The sequence below is a fragment of the Silene latifolia genome, chromosome Y, assembly GCF_048544455.1.
Source record: "Silene latifolia isolate original U9 population chromosome Y, ASM4854445v1, whole genome shotgun sequence".
Lineage (NCBI taxonomy): Eukaryota > Viridiplantae > Streptophyta > Magnoliopsida > Caryophyllales > Caryophyllaceae > Silene > Silene latifolia.
The window spans coordinates 31,110,375-31,134,576 of record NC_133538.1 but is presented as its reverse complement, the minus strand read 5'-3'; the positions used below and the strand labels follow the sequence as shown (position 1 = coordinate 31,134,576).

At 36.3% G+C, this 24,202-nt stretch overlaps 1 protein-coding gene and 1 long non-coding RNA gene across 2 annotated transcripts; one reads left to right on the top strand and one right to left on the bottom strand.

The window, feature by feature from the left end:
- LOC141627793 (uncharacterized) lies at positions 1 to 3,128 on the bottom strand. Its single transcript, XM_074441014.1, has 3 exons — positions 1,509 to 3,128; positions 837 to 1,082; positions 1 to 708 (listed from the first exon to the last, which is right to left on the bottom strand). The coding sequence occupies exons 1-3, from the start codon at positions 3,126 to 3,128 to the stop codon at positions 1 to 3; spliced, it is 2,574 nt and encodes an 857-aa protein (XP_074297115.1).
- A 19,477-nt stretch (positions 3,129 to 22,605) lies between these two features.
- LOC141626620 (uncharacterized) lies at positions 22,606 to 23,769 on the top strand. The gene is made up of 2 exons (XR_012536223.1): positions 22,606 to 22,749; positions 22,992 to 23,769. It is a non-coding gene; the product is annotated as an uncharacterized LOC141626620 (long non-coding RNA).
- Positions 23,770 to 24,202: the final 433 nt, after the last annotated feature.

The window sequence follows — 24,202 nt, the reverse complement described above, 5'->3', positions numbered from 1 at the left end:
CTAATGCAAGTGCCACTTGTTTGCTGCTGCGACGGTAAGAAAGGCACGAACAGTGGTCATTTTAGCGACCGGAGCAAATGTCTCATCATAGTCCACTCCTTCGGTTTGATGATTACCGAACACAACCAACCGGGCCTTAAATCTCTCTATGGTAGAATCGGATTTGTATTTAATTTTGTACAACCACTTGCTTCCAAGAGCTTTCTTACTCGGAGGAAGCGGTTCTAGAACCCATGTCTTATTATCGACCAGAGCTTTCATTTCAGTTTCCATAGCTTGGCGCCAGGCTGCACTCTGAGCAGCTTCTTTGTAATTGCGAGGCTCGTTATGGGTCGTCAAGGCTGCCAAGTAAGAACGATGTGGAGACGAAAATTTCTTACAAGATAAATAATTAGCTAGAGGATACGGAGTACCTGAGGTTGGCATTGACACACGGAGAGGAGCAGCACTAGATGGACTACTATCATTATCATCGTCACTGTCAAAATTAAGGACATAGTCACGGAGAGTCGTTGTGGGAATCTTGCTTCGATGTCCGCGGCCCATGGGAGGAGACGGTGGGGAGATGTCACTGGTGGGTCCGGCAGGACCAGTCATGGGTGACCCATTGTTGGGAGCTGGGGTACCCGGTGGTGTATCCACGTGGTCATTAGTATCCGTCGCAATTAGCTCATCGTCCCAATTGATGAGCAAATCATTCTCATTATTCTGATTTGGAATGTCAGGGGCATTTACTTCACGTGATAGTGTAGAAATGAAGGGGAATTGATTTTCATAAAATTTGACATCACGTGATACAAAAAACTCGTGACGGTCGAGATCATATAAGTACCAACCTTTCTGTCCGGAGGGATACCCCATGAAACACATTTGCGGCTTCGACTAGCAAATTTATCACCCTTCGACTTTTGATTGTGAGCAAAACATAAGGAGCCAAAGACCCGTAAAATGTCAAAATTTGGAGGTCTCTTAAAGATAAGCTCATATGGTGTTGCATCATTAAGTAGCCGGGAAGGAGTACGATTAATGACAAACGCAGCAGCTAGAGCACACTCCCCCCAAAATCGAATAGGAAGACCACCCTGAAACCGTAATGCTCGAGCTACGTTTAAAATATGTTGATGTTTTCGCTCGACTCTTCCATTTTGTTGGGGGGTGCCCACACATGACGACTGAAACAAAATTCCTTGGGTAGAAAAAAACGGTTTTAGTGGATGAAATTCGGTACCGTTATCACTCCTCACAATTTTTATGTCAGCGGAAAATTGTCTTTTAATCATGGCAATAAACAATTGGAATTTAATAGTGACATCGGTTTTGGTATTTAATAAATAAATCCATACTCCCCGGGAATAATCATCAACTAAAGTCAAAAAATATCGTGCTCCAGTCGTCGAAGGGATATCATACGGTCCCCATAAATCACAATGAATTAACTTAAAAGCATTCAAACTTTTATTATTGCTCAAAGGAAAGCTGCTACGAATGTGTTTGGCTCGATGACAAACCTCACATGGTTGTGACAAAGAATGTTTGCTATTACGTAAGAAAGGAAGCAATTTAACAATTTTCTCGGATGGATGACCCAGCCTATTATGCCATAGCTTGAAAACAGACGACCCAGATGTCACCAAGTTCACCTCCTCCGGTTTTTGACGAAGATAGTATAGTCCATCTAGCCTTTCACCCGTGCCAATCGCCTCCCTCGTATCCCGGTCCTGTATAGTGCAAGAATTAGCATTAGTAATTACGTCACAGTGCAAGGCATCACTCAACTGAGAGGCCGAAATTAAATTACAAGTTAATTGGGGCACGTATAAAACTGGATCAAGTGATATATTTGGAGTAACATCAACTCGTCCCACAAGGCAAGCAAGAATTTTTGAGCCATCAGGTAATCCAACAACACGGTTCGAAATATTTCGAACATCACAGAGCAGCGCATAATTACCAGTTACGTGATGAGAACATCCCGTATCAATTAGCCACTTACCAGAATGATCATGGGTAGGCGTACCATATACCGTTACAGATGACGCGGAGGATGTGGACGCCATTTGAGAGGTATTCGCAGGAGATGTCGGAGAGGTAGTGTGAACCGCATTACTGGAATCGGATTGTTGAAAGCCATCCCCACGACTCCCACCCTCCTGTTGTGAGCGAGGAACATTCCCACTGCCACGTCCCCCACCCCGTCCACGCGTAGATGAGCCACGGCCAGCACCACGCCGTTGGCTTTTTAACTCGTAATACCAATCAGGAACTTCTCCCGTGAGATCAAAACACATGCTTCGGTCATGTCCATTCCGTTTGCAATGATTACAGTACAACGATTGGCGCTCAGTTCGAGACATTTGAGACGGGGGTTTATTGGGAATAGGACTTTGTGAGCGAACATTAAAGCTCGCTATTTCAGTTGGAGCCTCGGGAGGTTTACCAAGACCACGCACCCGTTCTTCTTGACACACCATATTAAAAGCCCTAGCTACTGTGGGCAGCGGATTTTGTGCCAAAATCACAGACCTGAGAGACCCATATTGAACCGCGTGCAGACCCAAAAGGAATTGATGCAAACGATCGGATTCACGTCGTTCCAGATGTTGCTTGGCACTAGTACAACCCGAGCAACATTTACACTCGATAATGGGTTGATGTTTGTCAAGGTCGTCCCACAACTGACATAATTTGCCGTAGTAGACCGTGACATACATCCCTTCCGACTGCTGACAGTCGCGAAGACCCGCCTGTATTTGATGAATCCGAGACCCATCAACAACACCAAATCGCTCTTGCAGAGCATCCCATAAACTTTTAGCATTTTCAAATTTCGGAAGCAAAGCACGTACCTCAGGGGAGATTGTCCGAGACAACCACGCGACAAGCATAGAGTGTATAGTCTCCCAATCATCATCCGTACAGGGAGGTTTCGGTTCGTTAATGACACCATTAACAAAAACATACTTTCGGCGCGATTTGAGCGCAACTCGGACTTCGTGTGCCCATTCATCAAAATTATCTAGAGTAAGACGTATGTGGGTGATAGAGTCACCGGGTTTATCTTGAGGACCAAGGTAATACGGGGAAGAGGGGTCGATTTTTGACCCGGAGCCGCCATCACCGTTCGTCATGGTGACGGCTAGGGTTTTTGTTTTTAGGATTTTAATTTTTATATAGGATACACTGATACCATGCTAAACGAATGAATCGACAATCTGTCTTCCTTATTCTCATTCCAAAATATATAGATAATACATATTAGGGTTAGGCTCACAGCCCAATACAAAATAACATAGAGACGGGCCTGGTACAGACCCGTATTATAGACCTATTATCCTCTCATCTTTCTACCACAAAGGGACAAAGATAGATTGGTAAATAAAGTACTAATGCTTATCGCCAAAAAAATTGGGTATTAGACAAACTACACCAAAAATTGCGTATCTAATTGTTATATAAAACCACTTTATATGTAAGACAAGTCCACTTATAAAAAGCCCAATAAAATTAATTAATAAATTAGTATAAAAAATTTTTATTTTGATAACCTAATGTTTTATATTGATAAATTACTTATTTAAATGTGTCTCATAAGATATCGGGTTATTAAAATAAAATTAAAATCAATATCTATCTATATTAATAAAGGAAGCTTTTTTCGAGCGATTACAGAGAGTCCAAATTTTACATATTACTCAAATTAATAAATTAATGAAAAAAAAATAGATAAAGATAAAAAAGAGTGTTGTGTCCCTATAGCAATAGAATTTCAACGAGAATGTCTATCAAATAACATAACAATATTATATTAGTTAAAGGAGTTATTATGACTTACAAACATATGTTTTCCATTACCTATAAAAAAGACTATATTAAATTACCAAGCACAATCTATTCTTCTCTCATCTTATTTCGGCTAGCTTTTGTCTGATTTTCTTTTACGTTAGATAAACTCTTCTTAATTTGTCATATTGATGTGTAATAATTGTATTATATTAATTGTTATGCTCATGTTATGTTTACTCATATTGTTTTTTTTTTTTTTTTGACAACTGTAAATAAAGGTTCTACAATCTCATAGCATGACGAGCTACGTCATGCGCTACTGTATTAAGATACCTAGGAATATAATAGAAACCTAAACAGTGAAAAGAAGCATAATACTTATTACAGTCTCGCAGAATACCCTTTATAGAATGGCTTGCTCTTTCATGTCCTGCAATTTGCGTGATCAATTGTAGGTAATCAGACGCCACTTCCAAGTGAAGGATAGCCCTAGCTTCCTTCCGCCCACTTTAAGACTTCCAAAATACCCAAAGCCTCTGCCTGCAGCGGAGATTCCGCCCGCATTTTCCTGCCTTCCTTTGTCACGACCATACCATTACTGTCATATCCCACCCATCATATAGCTGCATTGAAGTTTTTGTTCCAGCTAGCGTCCACCTTTACCCGCGTGGTTCGGCAAAGATGGTAATTTCCAATAATGAGTACTGGGTGGCCATTCTTAATCGCCAAGTTATCTTGTGAGAGCACTTCTTCTGGCAAGTCAGTTGGGAATTGCCTATTCGTATTCCTCTCCGCTTGTAATCGAAGACCACTAAGACTGCTGTCAATACTCATCGCAATGGACTGGAAAAGGACCTGTGCAGGGAGTAAGGACCCTTCAAAAACCATTTTATTCTGAAGTGTCCATATGCCCCATAGCGTGGCTAAGAATCTAAGAACTCTCTGCTCCCCCTCCTGAAGTTTCTCAAGGTACCGGACCCAGTTAATGATCCATTCTCCAACATCGACCATTTCCGATCCCTCCGTTCGGATTCCTAAATCCGACCCCGCCCATACTCTATAAGACACACTACAATCCCTGAAAACATGTTGGGCCGTTTCCACATGATCTTGGCTATGACTGCACAATTTACACTCAAAATTTTCCCCAGTCCTTCGTTTTTCAAACTCCTTACCCACAGGTAGAGTACCTGTAATAATTTTCCAAACGAGGATCTTCCAGTTGTTTGGACCCGGTAAGTTCCATAAACGTGATTTGCAGAAGTTTATCCCCATTTCACTTACCCTTTTCTTATCTTTAGCAGATCCTTTTTTGTGGAAAAACTCCTGAAAAATTAAGCCATAACCGCTCTTAACATAATACTCTCCATCCCTTGTGTACGGCCAGAAAACCTCATCTTTAATCTGCGATTGACATAGTGGCATAGCAAGAATACGGGCCGCGTAATTTTCTTGGAACAAAGACCTCACAAGCGCGACATTCCATGTTTGATCTGGAAGCCAAAGTTGATGCACTGTTAAATCCCTTAGGTGCATGAAACTGGGGTCCAGCAGGTAGTCCCTTGGTTCCGGTCGTGAGCCGTCTACCCAATTAGAGTTCCAGACATTCAAAGTAGAATTTGAACCCGGTTTCCATCCAACTTTCTCCATAATCAGCTCCAACCCATACAGAATTCCTCTTGTCCCCCATGAGATGTTCGCTCTATTCTTGATAGCCGTGTCCTCAGAAAAAGCTGCTTCTCCAAAAACCTTCCTACGAAATATTCTACTAAACAGGGAGTCATCTCCAGAAACCAAACGCCAACCATGCTTGGCCAAGAGTGCCTTATTGAGGCACTCAATGTTTCGAATTCCCAGACCTCCGGAACTCTTAGGGCAACTCAGGAAGTTTTTACTACACCAGTGAATATTTTTTCCCCCCTTACACCCAGTCCACCAAAATTGCGACAATAAAGAATTAATCTTCCTTGCCACACTTACCGGTATTTTGAAAACCGATAGAAAATAATTGGAAAGGTTGGATAGAACTGAATTAATGAGGGTTAATCGACCCGCTGGTGATAGAAAAATTCCATTCCACGAAGATATTCGTTTCGTCACATACTCAACAAGGGATCTAAAAATCCCCTGTTTTGATGCTTGGAACTCTGCGGGAATTCCCAGATACTTACCAATGCCCTTGTTATTCCTCACACTTGGCACTTGTATTCCTTTTTGGGCACTAGCCAAGGTGGTACTTGGACTGAAGAGTATACCTGACTTCTCGTGATTTAATTTTTGACCCGACGCTTCGCAGTATTGATCAATAATCCTTTTTAGGTTTTTTGCCGAGTTATCCCTGTCTTCAAAGAAGAAAACAGAATCATCTGCAAAAAACAAGTGAGTAATCGGTTTTTCCTCCTTGCATAGAGCAATGCCCTTTATCATCCCTGCATTACTTGCCTGGTCGATGAGACTCCCTAGTACTTCCATACAGAGTATAAACAAAAATGGGGATAATGGATCTCCCTGTCGAAGACCGCAATTTGGCTTAAAACGAGGTAAGGGTGAACCATTGAACAACACCTCATAAGTGACTGATGTAACGCAGTTCATAATAAGCTTCACTAATTTATCAGGAAAACCATACTTACGGAGTACTGCTTCCAAAAAGTCCCATTTAATTCTGCCGTAGGCTTTACTCATGTCCTCCTTGAAAACACACTTACCATACTTACCACTCCTATGACTGGTGACTTTATGAATAGCTTCGTGTGCCAGTAAAATATTGTCACTTATGAGTCTTCCCGGTATGAAGGCATTTTGTGATTCGCTCACGAGCGATCCCATCACCCTTGCAACCCGATTAGTAATACATTTGGAAACTATGCGCATGAAAACGTTACACAAACTAATGGGTCTATAATCCGATGGCCCTTCAGGATTATCTACTTTCGGTATCAGTGTAATAAAAGTCCTGTTGAATTCTCTTAAGACTCTACCCGAATTAAGAATTGACAAAGTAGCCTTAGTGACATCATTTTTAACTAGGGGCCAGCATTTCTGGAAAAAACAGGCCGGAATGCCATCCGGACCAGGTGATTTAAACTTCCCCATCTGAAAGACCGCACAACGTACCTCTTTGGCAGTGAAGGGATTGTTAAGAATTAGAAATTGGTCAGATGAAACCCTCTTGGTAACCGAAGCAAGGATACCTTCAAACCACGATTCCGGCCTTAGCCCAAGATCCCCATTATTATAATCGTCCGCTTCATAAAGAGTCTTGAACATCTTTTGAAATTCCATACCAACAAGGTAAGGGTCGTAAATCCAAGCACCACTTATATCTTTGATACCATGTATATAGTTTCTAGCACCTCTACCTTTCACCCAGTTAAAGAAGAATTTCGTACATGCGTCGCCATCTACCGTCCATTTCACCTTAGCACGTTGCTTCCAAAAAACCGCTACCGCCCTAGCAAATTCCTTTACTTCGACCTGAGCTTTTCTGAGCTCTTCATCTCCTCCTCCGGATGTCGCAGTAGCCATCCCTTTTTCCAGCTTCGAATCAAACTCATCCCATTTAATCCTCCATTCCCCCTTTTTATCAAGCGCCCACTTCTTCACAGAAGTCCTTACACGGGCCAGCTTTCGAGCAACCTTGTAAGCCGGTGAGCCCAACACACTAGGCGACCAAACATTTTGAATGCCTTGCAAACACTCCTCGTAATCAAGTGCCCAAGCATCTAACTTATATGGTTTTTTTCCTTCGTTCCTGGTCAGCTGTAAATCCACCTCAATTGGTGCATGATTAGACAATTGAATGGGATAATGTTTAGTACCCGTATTTGGAAAGAATAGCAGCCAATCCTTCGATGCCATTGCTTTATCAATTCGTTCATAGACCCTCTTATTCCCCTTCCGGTTATTGCACCATGTGAATCTGGGTCCCTTGAACGGTATATCAATCAACTCATTACGTAGCTTCCAGCTAATGAAGGCATTTGCTCCTTCTACGGGTCTCTGACTATTACTTAATTTATCATATATACAATCCACTTGGTTGAAATCTCCCACAATAAGGAAGGGGTATGTACAAGAATCCATCCACTTTTCTAGCTCCATAAGAACATGTGTGCGATTTGCCACTTCCGGTTCACCATAGTAGAGCACGAGGTACCAAAAGAGACCATTAAATTTCTTAACCAACAGGATGATATAATTTTTACATGCCATTACAAGGCTCATTTTTGCCTCCTTTCTCCATCCTACCCATAGACCCCCCGAAGCCCCTATGGCATCGACTCCAAAATGTTTCACAAAACCTAAGGATCTAAACATTGGGAACACACTACTAACATTACATTTGGTCTCAATTAAAAACATAAAATCATAAAACTTACTACCTAATAACGCTCTTATCTTCGGAATTGTAGGAGAGAGCGTGTTATTAAGGCCCCTACAATTCCATATCAGGCCAATCATGGTGAGTGAGGAGGTTTTGATGGACCAACCTCCTCAAACCCCTTAAGAACAGAATCAGCATCAGCATCAGTAGCCTTTCCATTAACAGAACACGATGAAGAATCAGAGGAATCAATCATCACCACATCTTGCACACTCACCCTGAAACCATAGCTCCTCTTCTGCCCAACATTTTCTTGAATGCTCAGGCCAATACAGCTCCTCTTTGCCAATTCTCTCAAGTATTCCTTTGCATTCTCCAAAGATTCTCTAGCAGTTTCAGGGATAATATAATCCCCCACATCAGTGCAACACTTTCTTTTCCTAGCATTAGCAATTTCCTCCTTGCAACCAAGCTGTAAATCAGACACGTGATATGCATCCGCCAGCCCCATAAAGCCATCTGATATGTTCCCAGAAGATACCTCACCAATGAGTTTGGACATTGAACCAACTTGTGGAATATCAAACATTTTCTCTTTTCCCTTATGAACTCTTTCCCCTTTGCTAACCTGGGCTCTCTCCTTCTCTTCATTTTCCCTAAACAGAATTTCAAGTGGTTTCAAGGTGGATGAAACAGCCTGCAACTCCTTATCCTTCTCCATAACTCCCACTGACTTCAAAGAAACGGGTAACTGGTCTTCAGGTATGCATTCATTCATAATTTCTTCCCCATCTTCAACAGAAACAGTCTCAAAGAAAGACGTTCAACAACCAGGTGTGACCTATCCCGGCCTTCCTCGTAATCCTCGGATGAGATTAGGATCACAAAGCATCCATAAATCTACCCTCGGAAGAATCACGGACTCTTCTTGCAGAAGCAGACCCTTCCCTCAAATATCCAGACATCTCAGAATGAGAGGAATCAGAATCAGAGTCACTGATGATGATGACCTCATTAAGCCTGTCATCTCCTTGCACATCCATCTCTCTATTCCCATTTCCTCTATCAGGCACCACATCAACAAAATTGACTCCTTCAAATACCTGCTGCACGTATCCATCAGGGTAATGATACATGATAGGCATCCCCCTGGGAGGAGGATCAAAAGTCTGATTGAAACCTCTATGATCATCATCAATGCGAGCCCAGTTCTCATCCCCTTCAACTCTGTCCCTAATAATCTCCTGAATTCTTTGATCCTTATCTAGCACTCCACTCAGACTCCCTTGACCCGCATAGGTTACATAAGGATCATTCACTTGCAACTGCACGAGCACCTCATTCTGATTGACATTTGGGTTGTCAAACTCTTCTTCAGCACTGTGATACATCTCATTTTGACCCTCATCTTCATTTAGCCACCCCCCTGCCCCTGGCCTCACCCCACCCAGACCCATATTAGGAACATGTAGCATTTCAACATCCTGATCAGCACCCACACCAGAGCCAACTCCTTGCATCCCAACAACCCCATTCATATCTCCCTCAGCCTCCTCCATCATTACATCCACTGGAGATGGTGCCCCTTCCCTAGTAACCCTCTCCACATTTGCCCCCGTCCCCACTTGGAACACCACTGGTCCTGCAAAGGGTTGGGACGTGACTGCAAACCTCATACCAGGTACCACACGCCCCCTGGTGTAAGCCCTAAATCAAAGTCTATAGCTCTTTCAGGTGACTCACTCCTATACCTCTGTCTAGGCCTCCTCATATTTTGTCCCAACCTAACTCTTGAAGAAGTGAATCTAGTGGTGGACGGTGTGGCCCTTAAATCAAGATTGAACATTGTATGAGTACTGTGCGCCTGAAACACAGCAAACCCCTTTTCTACAGACTTGTCTAACATGCCCTCAATACTTGAGACAACAGACGCTAGGCTCTCCCTACACTGACTCCCCCTATGACCTATCTTTCCACATCTAATACAGTATTTAAAAACATCCTCATATTTGAACTGGACCCAAAGTAAGTGCCCCATATCCATTGCTAAAAAGAAACCCGGCACCAGTGGTTCATTTATTTTAATGCAGACCTTTATTCTGAGATAATCATTGTCAGGGACGAACTCAAAAGGTTCAACATAATAGTGATGGCTAAGAAGCTTACCCGCCACATACATGTTAAGGTACTCAAACGGCAGGCCACACACACGCACCCAAACTTCTGCGTATAGAAATCTCACAGTACGTGGTATAGTATCAGGGTACCACTTAGCCAAGACCATAACCGCCCCATCAATAGTCACCGTTGTTCTAGCAAGAAGACCTTCCTGGTCAGCAGTATCTTCACAATGGAAGACATAGATTTCCCCCATTCGAAAAGCAGTAATCCTCCCATTTAAGGTCCATTTCCTTTCAATAACATCATTCACCTTTTCTGCCTCAAAGAGACGATAGTCAACCAAGAAACCCACAACGCATTTTCCCCAAAACTCCCGTGATTGACCAAGTTCAGCTGGGTCCACATTAATCACTCCTCCCGACCTTGGGAACCTCCAGATATTAACATGAAGTGGGTTCATGGGGTTGAACTCAGCATTCTGGAAGGGTTGGTGGAAATTCTGGTTCAAGTGAGCATTTTGCAGTTCCTCATAACGACCAAATTGGTTCTCAAACTCCATTTTTTGTACTTGAGACAGTTTTTGTGAAGGACAATAAGGTTTATTTATTTTATTTTTCAAAGATTTGAGGTTAAGAAAGTGGGAAGACTGTGAGTGTTTGCCCACAGCCATTGTTCGTGTTAAATAGTGAAGCTGGGAAGCAGAAGGGATTTGGGGGGAAATGATAAGTCGCAACAATCAAATCAATGCAGAAAAAAGGATTGGGAGAAGTATTATTGAGCCCCTAACAACGGCCGACCACCAATTAAATGCATTAGTTAGTAATGATTAAAAGGAATATGGATGGATTTATACGGAAGAAATCCCCAATTCTGCAGAAGAAAGAAATTAGGGTTTATATGACCCAATTAAAACGATAATAGGTGAATGATTAAGAGTAGCTAGGGGGAAATTAATACGGAAAGTATCTAGATTAGCATAGCTGGGAAAGATTAATCCCAAACTCTCCAATTAGAAAAGAGTAATTAATCTGACAAAAATTGGGAGAATAAAAAGGAAGATTAAAGGGTTGGATAGAGAAGAAGAACAGATTGAAGCAGAAAAAACAAAGACACGTGCTCTCAAGAAGAGAGAAAAGCTCTCTCTAAGAAGTTAGAGAGAGAAAGTGTAGTGTGGAATTGGCTCATATTGTTCTTAGGTAATACTAATAGTGTAATTTGTTTCAAATTTTCAGGTATAATATTAAGTTGAGTTTGATATATAACATGGTTGTTTTTTACTTCATGCGTGGAAAAAAGCATCAAATAATTTATTGTATGGTAAGTGCTCTATAATCCATGTTATTTAAATATTCAGTTATATCATATGCTTATCATACAAAAAACTAAACTTCTCTTCTGTTCACATTTCACGACATACACCATCACAGTTTTACAATTTTATTACTTCCTCCGCTCGGTTTGATTTCATATGTTTGTTTTTAACATATATATGAGGTATATTTTAATGAAACATATGGAATCAAACCGAATAGAGGAAATATAATAGTGAATCGATAGTTTTAAAATTTCTATTACAATTTATTACGGTACTTCTTTTAATATGTTTGATGTAGTATTATTTTGTAGGGACAATAAACAAAGATTTGCTACGTGGTTAGATGAAAGGAGGATGATATACTGAATTTTTAAGAGATCGATTTAATGGTGGTAGAACTCATAACATATAAGATTGTAGAGGAAATTTATTGTCAACTGATCAGTTAATAATGAAATTTAAATTAAGTTAATTAAGGGAGTTTCTTGCAAAAACAAACCCTGTCTCATCAGTCGTGCTTATGGATTTATTGGTGTTTTCATACTTTCTATTAAATGAGTTTGTTGTTTTGTTTTGTTTTACGGCTAATCTTATTTAAACTTGTGTTTTCTTTTCAATTCAGGGTATATCGTATAATTTAGGATTAACGGTGAGACGAATTTAACAAGTTTTGTTCTTTCGGTATGTGTTATATATGTCCTATGCAAAAATTCCAGAGAGACGGTATCTTTTATGCAAACAGTAGGTCTCATGAGAGACCGTCTCCCACTAATTTAGTAAGAAACATAATAGGGGAAAAAAATTGATGGGTCCCTCACCCTATCATGTGAGAGGTCTCTCAATAACGCTATTGAGAGACCGTCTTTCCGGAGTTTGTGTATGCAAATTGTATATGGTATGTTCTACAAGTACTCTTGATTATCTTATACCCTTTTAGATCGAGCGATTACAGAGAGTCCAAATTTTACATATTACTTAAATTAATAAATTAATGAAAAAAAATAGATAAAGATAAAAAAGAGTGTTGTGTCCCTATAGCAATAGAATTTCAACGAGAATGTCTATCAAATAACATAACAATATTATATTAGTTAAAGGAGTTATTATGACTTACAAACATATGTTTTCCATTACCTATAAAAAAGACTATATTAAATTATCAAGCACAATCTATTCTTCTCTCATCTTATTTCGGCTAGCTTTTGTCTGATTTTCTTTTACGTTAGATAAACTCTTCTTAATTTGTCATATTGATGTGTAATAATTGTATTATATTAATTGTTATGCTCATGTTATGTTTACTCATATTGTTCTTAGGTAATACTAATAGTGTAATTTGTTTCAAATTTTCAGGTATAATATTAAGTTGAGTTTGATATATAACATGGTTGTTGTTTACTTCATGCGTGGAAAAAAGCATCAAATAATTTATTGTATGGTAAGTGCTCTATAATCCATGTTATTTAAATATTCAGTTATATCATATGCTTATCTTACAAAAAACTAAACTTCTCTTCTGTTCACATTTCACGACATACACCATCACAGTTTTACAATTCTATTACTTCCTCCGCTCGGTTTGATTTCATACGTTTGTTTTTAACATATATATGAGGCATATTTTAATGAAACATATGGAATCAAACCGAATAGAGGAAATATAATAGTGAATCGATAGTTTTAAAATTTATATTACAATTTATTACGGTACTTCTTTTAATATGTTTGATGTAGTATTATTTTGTAGGGACAATAAACAAATATTTGCTACGTGGTTAGATGAAAGGAGGATGATATACTGAATTTTTAAGAGATCGATTTAATGGTGGTAGAACTCATAACATCTAAGATTGTAGAGGAAATTTATTTTCAACTGATCAGTTAATAATGAAATTTAAATTAAGTTAATTAAGGGAGTTTCTTGCAAAAACAAACCCTATCTCATCAGTCGTGCTTATGGATTTATTGGTGTTTTCATACTTTCTATTAAATGAGTTTGTTGTTTAGTATTGTTTTACGGCTAATCTTATTTAAACTTGTGTTTTCTTTTCAATTCAGGGTATATCGTATAATTTAGGATTAACGGTGAGACGAATTTAACAAGTTTTGTTCTTTCGGTATGTGTTATATATGTCCTACGCAAAAATTCCAGAGAGACGGTATCTTTTATGCAAAAAGTAGGTCTCATGAGAGACCGTCTCCCACTAATTTAGTAAGAAACATAAGAGGGGAAAAAAATCGATGGGTCCCTCACCCTATCATGTGAGAGGTCTCTCAATAACGCTATTGAGAGACTGTCTTTCCGGAGTTTGTGTATGCATATTGTATATGGTATGTTCTACAAGTACTCTTGATTATCTTATACCCTTTTAGATCGAGCGATTACAGAGAGTCCAAATTTTACATATTACTTAAATTAATAAATTAATGAAAAAAATAGATAAAGATAAAAAAGAGTGTCGTGTCCCTATAGCAATAGAATTTCAACGAGAATGTCTATCAAATAACATAACAATATTATATTAGTTAAAGGAGTTATTATGACTTACAAACATATGTTTTCCATTACCTATAAAAAAGACTATATTAAATTATCAAGCACAATCTATTCTTCTCTCAACTTATTTCGGCTAGCTTTTGTCTGATTTTCTTTTACGTTAGATAAACTCTTCCTAATTTGTCATATTGATGTGTAATAATTGTATTATATTAATTGTTATACTCATGTTATGTTTACTCATATTGTTCTTAGGTAATACTAATAGTGTAATTTGTTTCAAATTTTCAGGTATAATATTAAGTTGAGTTTGATCTATAACATGGTTATTGTTTACTTCATGCGTGGAAAAAAGCATCAAATAATTTATTGTATGGTAAGTGCTCTATAATCCATGTTATTTAAATATTCAGTTATATCATATGCTTATCTTACAAAAAACTAAACTTCTCTTCTGTTCACATTTCACGACATACACCATCACAGTTTTACAATTTTATTACTTCCTCCGCTCGGTTTGATTTCATACGTTTGTTTTTAACATATATATGAGGTATATTTTAATGAAACATATGGAATCAAACCGAATAGAGGAAATATAATAGTGAATCGATAGTTTTAAAATTTCTATTACAATTTATTACGGTACTTCTTTTAATATGTTTGATGTAGTATTATTTTGTAGGGACAATAAACAAAGATTGCTACGTGGTTAGATGAAAGGAGGATGATATACTGAATTTTTAAGAGATGGATTTAATGGTGGTAGAACTCATAACATCTAAGATTGTAGAGGAAATTTATCGTCAACTGATCAGTTAATAATGAAATTTAAATTAAGTTAATTAAGGGAGTTTCTTGCAAAAACAAACCCTATCTCATCAGTCGTGCTTATGGATTTATTGGTGTTTTCATACTTTCTATTAAATGAGTTTGTTGTTTAGTTTTGTTTTACGGCTAATCTTATTTAAACTTTTGTTTTCTTTTCAATTCAGGGTATATCGTATAATTTAGGATTAACGGTGAGACGAATTTAACAAGTTTTGTTCTTTCGGTATGTGTTATATATGTTCTACGCAAAAATTCCAGAGAGACGGTATCTTTTATGCAAACAATAGGTCTCATGAGAGACCGTCTCCCACTAATTTAGTAAGAAACATAATAGGGGAAAAAAATCGATGGGTCCCTCACCCTATCATGTGAGAGGTCTCTCAATAACGCTATTGAGAGACCGTCTTTCCGGAGTTTGTGTATGCAAATTGTATATGGTATGTTCTACAAGTACTCTTGATTATCTTATACCCTTTTAGTTATATTGAGCATATATGTATAGCTTTTGAGCAATATTGTATACTTTTAGTTTAATATGTAATAAAGTGAACGTGCTCAAAATTTGTATACTAAAACTCATAATATTTAAAGCAAAACTCGAAAATTTTATGAAATAATAAAGAGATTATTTAATAATACATATCTAATGTATAGTCTATAAACTATAACGTCTCACGTACAAAGGTTATTCATATCAGGCAATCTGGCACAACTATTACTAACCGTATCTTCAGTGCCATTATTGGTAGTCGCCTTTCTAACGTGTTGTGGATGAGTGTGAGTATGGTAGTAAGTCCTACGTACATAAAGAGAAATTTTCCAAAATAGCGCGTTACAAATTTTTTACACCTCATTGTACGTTGAGATTTAAATAAAGAGTATTGTGTATTAGGGATCATAAATTTCTTTACAGCGGTTATCGGTGCGCTTTTTTATGAGTTCTTTTTTTTGTATGTAATATTTTAATACCCTGAAGTAGCACATATTTACATCATACACTTTTAACATTTTTCAGTTACTGCATTATACTCTTTCTGTCCCGCTTATTTATTGTCCTATTTCATTTTTTTGTGTCTCAGTGAATTATTGTCATTTCTATTTTAAGAATGAACTTAAAAAGTAATTTGATCATTCATGCTCAATTTAGTCCACTTGCCATTTAAAAGTTGATCTCCTCCTCTTTCGTTATTCTTTGTGTCAAAACCAAAGAACAACAATTAATCGAGACTCATTGAGACGGAGGGAGTAAACAATTGAAAACTACAAATAGGCATGGGAAACTCCATGTCCTTTATAATACTCTAAGTTCAAGTTGCAATGTGACTCAAAGATGTCAACTTTACGAAGGATTAGAATTATAATTAGAATTATAGTAAATCACAAAGCTAAGGGAGAGATTTTGCAAATAGCCAAGTCTAATGAGGTACGTAGGATAAGATAATACAAGTAATCAGAAATCTAATAAAACATGAAAATAGAAGATGATAACTTCAAGTCTTAAACCACTGAATAGCTAAAGTGATTATCAAAAATCTCATATGAGACTTGATATCAAATTGAAGATAATAACTTCAACTTCAACCCCTAATTTCAAAGTAGTATATTTACATAGGATTTTAGTTTGATAGGAATTGAACTACTAATTCTCAAACATAGACTTGAGTATCTCTTATGATAATCTTTTGAGTGATACTCCCTCCTATTCATTTTAACTCTCTCCCTTTCCTTTTTCATCTATTCATATAACTCTCCTCCTTTTCTTATTTAGTAAAGTTTTATACTTATTTTAAGCATCTTACCCCACAATAATACCCCACAATGCTCATACTTTATCTTATTTTAATCATCTTACCCCCACAACAATACTTATTTTAATCATCTTACCCCACAATAATACCTTCCCTCTCTCCAATTACCTTACACCACCATAATACTTTACAATAAAATAATTCTCCCCTTAATTTGCGTGCCCTTTTACAATGGGAGAGTTAAAATGAATAGGAGGGAGTGTTAGATAATCTAGCGGGCAAACAACTCAATTCGTAAAAAGAAAATATTAACAAAATAGTAATTTATTAAAGGAGAGGTAGTACAATTTTCAAAAGCTATGATAGAATTGAAATTAATATTGGTAGGCATTAGCATATAGATAGTTAAAATTATATACATCGACATTTTTTGTTTACTAAACTATAGTATAGTATTATATACATGACAGAGCAATACAAATAGGCTCGTGCATCGCACGAGCATTAAATATAGTATATATATATAAAAGAGGCTTTTTTCAGGCAATTCTAGAGACTCCAAATTTGCTAAAACACTCTTCTTCTTTTTTATAATTTTTATTTTAAATAATTATCTTATCAAATCTAATTTTATCGAGTTAATATTTTATCGCAATTGTATTTGTGGTATGCTTCTTTATAGGTAGAGTTCAAATTGTGCATTAAATCTAACTTGGCATTATAAATACTTACAAAAGGCAATTTTATTTAGTCGTCTAGATCATTCCTTTTTTTTCCCATTTAGCCTTCTAAATCATGCCTTTTTTTCTCTATATTATCTTTATCAATATGACTATAGTAATTGTTTTACAATGTATTCATCATATAATTATATTGGAACTGATATTTATTTTTGTATGTTTTATTTCAGGAGCATTTCCCGAGGACGAAGTAATGAAACTCTACGAAACATGGTTAGTAGCGCACCGCAAAAACTACAATGCCTTGGGGGAGAAGGAAAAGCGGTTTCTGATTTTAAAGGATAATTTAGGGTTTGTTGATAAGCATAATAGTGATGAGTCTAGGTCGTATGATTTAGGGCTTAATAAGTTTGCTGATTTGACGAATGACCAGTTTCGGCCGTTGTATTTCGGTGTTGCGAAGCGAAAGCCGGGATTGGTGAGGGAGATGCAGAAGGCTTGGCGTTGGACGAACAAGAAAGCAAATTGATTAGTTATTGTTGATATCATCATTACAAGAGGAAGAGAATGATGTCAAAACAAATCTCATTCAAGCAGGCCCTTCATCATGGAAATAATATATGACCAACACAAATGATTTGTATTAGATAGGCTTTACAATTGTTATTATAATTATTGATTGTATTATAAAAGTTTTAAGCATATTAGCATTCTACTTTAAGACATGTAGCTACTCTGTCAAAACAAATCTCATTCAAGCAGGCTCTTCATCATGGAAATAATATATGACCAACACAAATGATTTGTATTAGATAGGCTTACAAGTGTTATTATAATTATTGATTGTATTATAAAAGTTTTAAGCATATTAGCATTCTACTTTAAGACATGTAGCTACTCTAATTTAGTAAACCTCACCGAATAACTGCTTTACAAACCCCATGCCTTCTCTTCGATATAAAGTGAAAAGACTGAAAACTATATCAAAACAGTAAACCATAAAATGAAACCATAATAGGAATAGATAGACGATAATAACATAATTTGTACCTAAATTTTGCATACTTTTCACCCTATTTTTATTGTCCCTCTTTATTAATTTAAGAAGGATACTTTATTTTTTATTCTTCATGGGACAAGTGTACTTTATATTCACAAATTTGTTTATCAATGAAGAAAATTTAAGTTATTTTTCATGTCTAACATCATTCTATGAAGAGACGGCTTAAGATTAGTGATTTTGTTTGTCCAACATCACCGTGTAGGTGTCTGCTTCTTAGAATACTTCCATATACTCTTTAACTGATGTCTCGACTCCATGAATGTGTGATTTTGTCCTTTTTTACTACTTTCACCTCAATACGAATTTCCGTATTTCAGGCTCAACTTTGCCGGGAAAAGAAACCAGGGAATATTTATGCCATGAAAAAGTTGAAGGAATCCGAAATGCTTAGCAGAGGACAGGTAATTCCTCTTTGCTTGTGAATGTCAATGCAACTAAACATTGATACTTGCTTTTTTATCATCTTAGATAAGTAAGTTGATTCGCGTAGCGATATATCTTTTCTTCGACGGTATTTTTTAATTTTTAATCTCTTTAATTTTTTCTTTTTTATAGATAGATGAATTCGAGTAGGAAGCAAAAAGTAATAAAGATAATTAAGTATACTCGAATTTGATTCTTAGAGATATAATTTTACAAGTAACTGAATATGAGTCGAACACATATAGAAGATGTGAGAGGTAGTATGAAAAGAACTCAAATTAATTAACTACATAAAACAAAAAAATCAGTTCAAATATAGAAGGCCAACACCACCAAAAATATGCTAGCATAATGTATGAAAGGTTGGAACGGATAATGTTGTGGTTAGTCTTATAGTAATATGATATGATAATTGTCTATAGCTTAATATAATATACTCCCTCCGGCTCATCTGTTTATCTTTGGTTTAGAGTTTAAACCAAGAAGAATTGCTCATCAAAGACATACCTAAAATATAAAATTTAACAATTGACTAAGACACCAAAAAAATGGAGTAGGTAAACAAATAATCGAGACGGAGGGAATAATATATGAGAAGAGGATTATATAGCCTAATATAGCATGATATTTATCTATAGTTTACTTATTTATTATTATAATTATTATCCCGTGTGAAAAAGTTTGACTCGATATCTAATTTCCCTTGAAATTTGGTAAAAATACGAGATAAAGCCTATAAGATACATAGAGGAGTAATTTCAATTTTATCAGCGTATAAGTAAATCAAACTAATTAAAGGTCGATGCTGTCTGTATGTTTTATCTCCATAATCTTGCATTTGGAATGTTTGATGATTTTGTTCATATAGCCTCAACACCAAATTTGTTAATATGACTCCTTGTAAACTACACAATAAATTAACATGGTAGTATACATACATTTAATAGTTTGAGGTGAATTTAGGATATGCAACTTTATAATTGTAAGACGTGTACAAAATTTGCTTCCAACATATTCCAGGCATCAAAAGATTAAAATAAATTTGATGTCATGCTCAACTCTAGCTGGAGAATTCTCCTTCATTAATAATTAAGGCAAGTTAATGAAATGTTCATCCCAAATTTGCTAATTTCATTTGCATAAAAATCAATACTTGATAAGTAAATGAGAATATTACCGATGACAATATTCAATTTTGATGTTAATACACAACTTAACATTAAAATGACCAATTTTACGCATAAAAATAAACAGCGCCACATTTAAATAGAATATTTTTAAATACCGTGCAACGCACGGGCATGAAATCTAGTACAAATATAATCTAATGATTAATTTGGGCTATTCTCTTATTGGGTCAGTCCTATAATATAAGATGGTCATATAGGAGAGTTGCTGTATATCATCTCAACACGCTTCGGGTCAGACCCTAATGAGTCGGGTCCGGATCTGAATTTTTGAGACTCGAACGGGCATGGGTCGGGTATAGGTCCTCTAAAAATATTTCGGGTGCGGGTTTTCAGGTCCGAGTCCAAGTTACAAGACCCGGACCCGACCCGTAGACCCTTTATAATTAAAAAAAGGGTTATTTGATAAGAATAATCCAAACTATACCTTATCTTCTTAAATTAATCTAAACTATATTTTAACTCAGAATAACCTGAGCTATGCCCTCATTTTCCTCACAATGTACCGGGCAACCAGCTACTTGTTTATCGGATCACATTTTCTTTTTAGAAAAAACTAAAATTATTAAAAACAATAATAACCTTAATAACACAATAAATTAAACAATAATCAATATATCAATATCTATCTATCTATATTAATAAAGGAAGCTTTTTTCGAGCGTTTATAGAGTCTCCAACTTTTACGTACCACTCCATATTAAAAAAAAAAAAAAAAAAAAATTCTATCCTTCTACAAGAAATTCGACTATGAATTTTAATAACAATAAGAACTCAAATTCTCAAATAGTCAAAAGATAAAGATGTCATTTGCATCCTAATTGAAATAAAATTCCCAGATCTCATCGTATCTACCACTTCCTCTATATATATATTTGATCATATTGCATCTTGCATATCACACAGACCCCTGTTTGAAACAATCCCCTTCCTTCTATGATGTTTTAATATTTTTTTATTTAATTAGTTAGCCAAGAATATTGAATACAATGATTTTACTGACATTATTCGTTAATTTTATTTATGATGCAGGTTAAGAATAAATAGATCTCGGAAGAATATATTGAAGACCATACATATACACGATGGCATTAATACACTATCTACTTACAGTAAGAGACAATGTCTATTTATAATTAGAAAAGTTTCTTACCTTACAATTGGAAATTAGCAATTTCATGACATGATCAACATGGGGTATGATACTTATGTTATACTCCGTATAATTGTGTGTAGCAAATTTTGTGTACAAAATACAAATAAGCTCAATTAAATTTATGATGGTTGTACAATACTCTTGTACAACAGGTTGTATAGTAGTATTTGTGCTCCAATAGTCCAACACGTAGATGGAGATGACATGGGTTAGATTTACTAAAGTATGCTCCCGTCAGCTTATTTACATAAGGTATTGTATTGCGTTATTTCGAGCTTGATTTGTAAAATATATTTATGGCCACATTCCTCTGATTTTTTTTTAGTTATCATCTACTATGTATGGTTAATTTTGTTACAATAATAAACTAATAATATAATATTATTCTGTAAAAGTTTAGGTATTATGTAATGTATCTTGCATTGAAATCAATGTTTGTTTTTTGGGATGAAGCATTTGACGAGTGTCCAACTATCCTATAATGATCTACCAAAAAAAATGCATAGATGCTATCCATAGTAAAATATTGGTACGTAATTTAACAAAATATACTAAATATCTTGATGGAGCAATAATAACCGATTTTAGCATTAAGATTGTGAGTCTTGATATGAAACTTTATGGTACTTATTGCAAATTTCATGCTAAATTGCTAATGCAAATACATGACTTGATTTATTATATAAATTAAAGTTTTTTTTATGAAGGATATGCAATTCAACTCTTAAAACAAGCTTTGAGCAATAGTCTAACGGCAATAAAGTTCTATCATAAAAAGAGATTAATTGGCTAAAATTTGAATGTTATTCAGAATTCGGGAGGTGCAGTTCGAGAATTGGTTTTGCGGTAGGATAAATAATCTAAACTAAACTAAACTGAATAAGATTAACTGAATTGAAATAAGCTGAAATTAAGTCCAAAAGAACAGGACCTAAATAATAAAAACTCTTTTCTTTACTTTTGTTTATTGGGTGTACTACATACCAAGATATGAATCCCTATCCATGGTATACTACGTATTTGGATTCCGTAAACGAGTGTATACTTTTATGCATGTCTTTTAAAATCGAAAAATGGGATGATTAATAGTCTATGTGTATGAGAGGATTGCAATGCATTCACTCTTTAAACTTAAAAGGATATGTTTGTGAGGGAGTTGTGTTAGAGTATAACTTGACATTCAACGATAGTTCAAGAGACCGAATATTACAAGTGGCCCGTGCATCGCACGGGCATTAAATCTAGTCTATCTATCTATATTAATAAAGGAAACTTTTTTCGAGCAACCAGAGAGACTCCAATTTTTTTAAACTACTTAACATACTAAATATTTTTAAAGATAAATAATAACTAATAATAATATAAAAAAAGTATATCTTAATATGATTGGGATTTAAATGTTGATGTCCTACAGTTACGATGCTTAGCAATATGACTTTTAAATCAAGACAAATACTTTCCCTCTTTTTTCTATAAATACACGCAAGCGAACATCATAAATCAAAATTAATCAAAACAACTGAATATATCGGACGACCCAAAGGAGTGAACGACACCCTGAAATTTCCCTCGGAATTTTACCATTGATCCTAACAAATAAACCCTAATTATATCGCTGGTATGTTCCCTTACATTTATTCATTAATTCCTAATGCTCATACTTTCAAGTCTATCGCTAATTCAACTTGATTATGCCTAATTTTAAAACCCTAATTATATGTTATTTGATTGAATTGTTGATGAACATCTGTACTTAGTTTTAGTTTTTAATTAGGTTGTTGTTGTTGTTGCAAAACTTGCGCATTTCACGTGGAGGGCAGGTATGGATGTGTTCCCTGTTGGTATAAACTTGGCGCGAAGACATGCTATAGAAAATCATGTATGCTCCAAGTGCGGGAACGAGGTGGAAAGTGTCGTCCATGCTCTGTCGTCCATGCTCTCTTTTTGTGCGACGAGGTACAAGAGATTTGGAGGAATGAGGGCTTTCAGACGGTCATTGACGAGGCACCAACGGATTCATGTCGACATGTTTTGGACTGGACACAACATAGGCTTGACGAAGGAGCTATGGGGAAGTTTTTGATGACGGTGTGGACTGTTTGGACGGAATTGCGCGACTGATTGAGGAGCAGCCTCTTTCCCCAATCCATCTCATCGGTTTATTCTTTTATTAACCGAGACCTTAATCCTGAATATCTGTGCCACAATTAATTCCATATCTCATCAATTCTTATTGATTGCCAAGCCAAATACAATATCGTCACAAATTAAACGTGATGGCAGAAGCAAAGGCGGGGAAGGCGTGATCAAAATTAATATGGACGTTGTGGTTGTTAGCTGTAAACGTGGTGTGAGGACAAGATCAGTGGAGGAGGCAGAAGCAAAGGCGGTACTGATGGGCCTGGAAGTTCCCTTGCGGATGGGAATCGCAAAGGTGCACATGTAGACGGACTCGATGATTGTGGTGAATGAGTTGAACGGCAGGACACCTAGGAGGAATTATTTGGGTGTGTTAATAGATGACATTATTCACGTGTTATTATCTTTCGTTAGTAGTTGTTGTTCTCATGTTAATAGATGACTTGGACATTTCCGGAAGTAGATTGCATCACTCGAAATTAACGATGGTGAATTTAGATACCAAATGTACAATAAACGTCACCATACTCACGATGTTTCTGTTGGAATATGTGTCCTCCGACAATAATGCGATCACGACTGTTGATCATGATGATCACATGTTTAAATCTCATTATAAAGAATACAATTGGGAAGTAATTTTGTTACTGTCAACTGGTCAACATATATCGGTAATGATTGGCTGACTAGAATTTGACATTACTGTCGTGCGACGGTGGTGATCAGTTGATCCCCTAGGTCATACCTATAGGGCAACACTCTTAATTGATTATTTAATTAATCGTATAATGTTGCGAGTTAATTAAATTACTTGAAAATTGACGGACGATTTTGGAAGTAAAATTTACGTATCAAATTGAAATGTGATTAAATAAGATACGGTCTGAGTAATTGAATTGTATCATTACTCGGATGAAATTAATGTTTAAAGA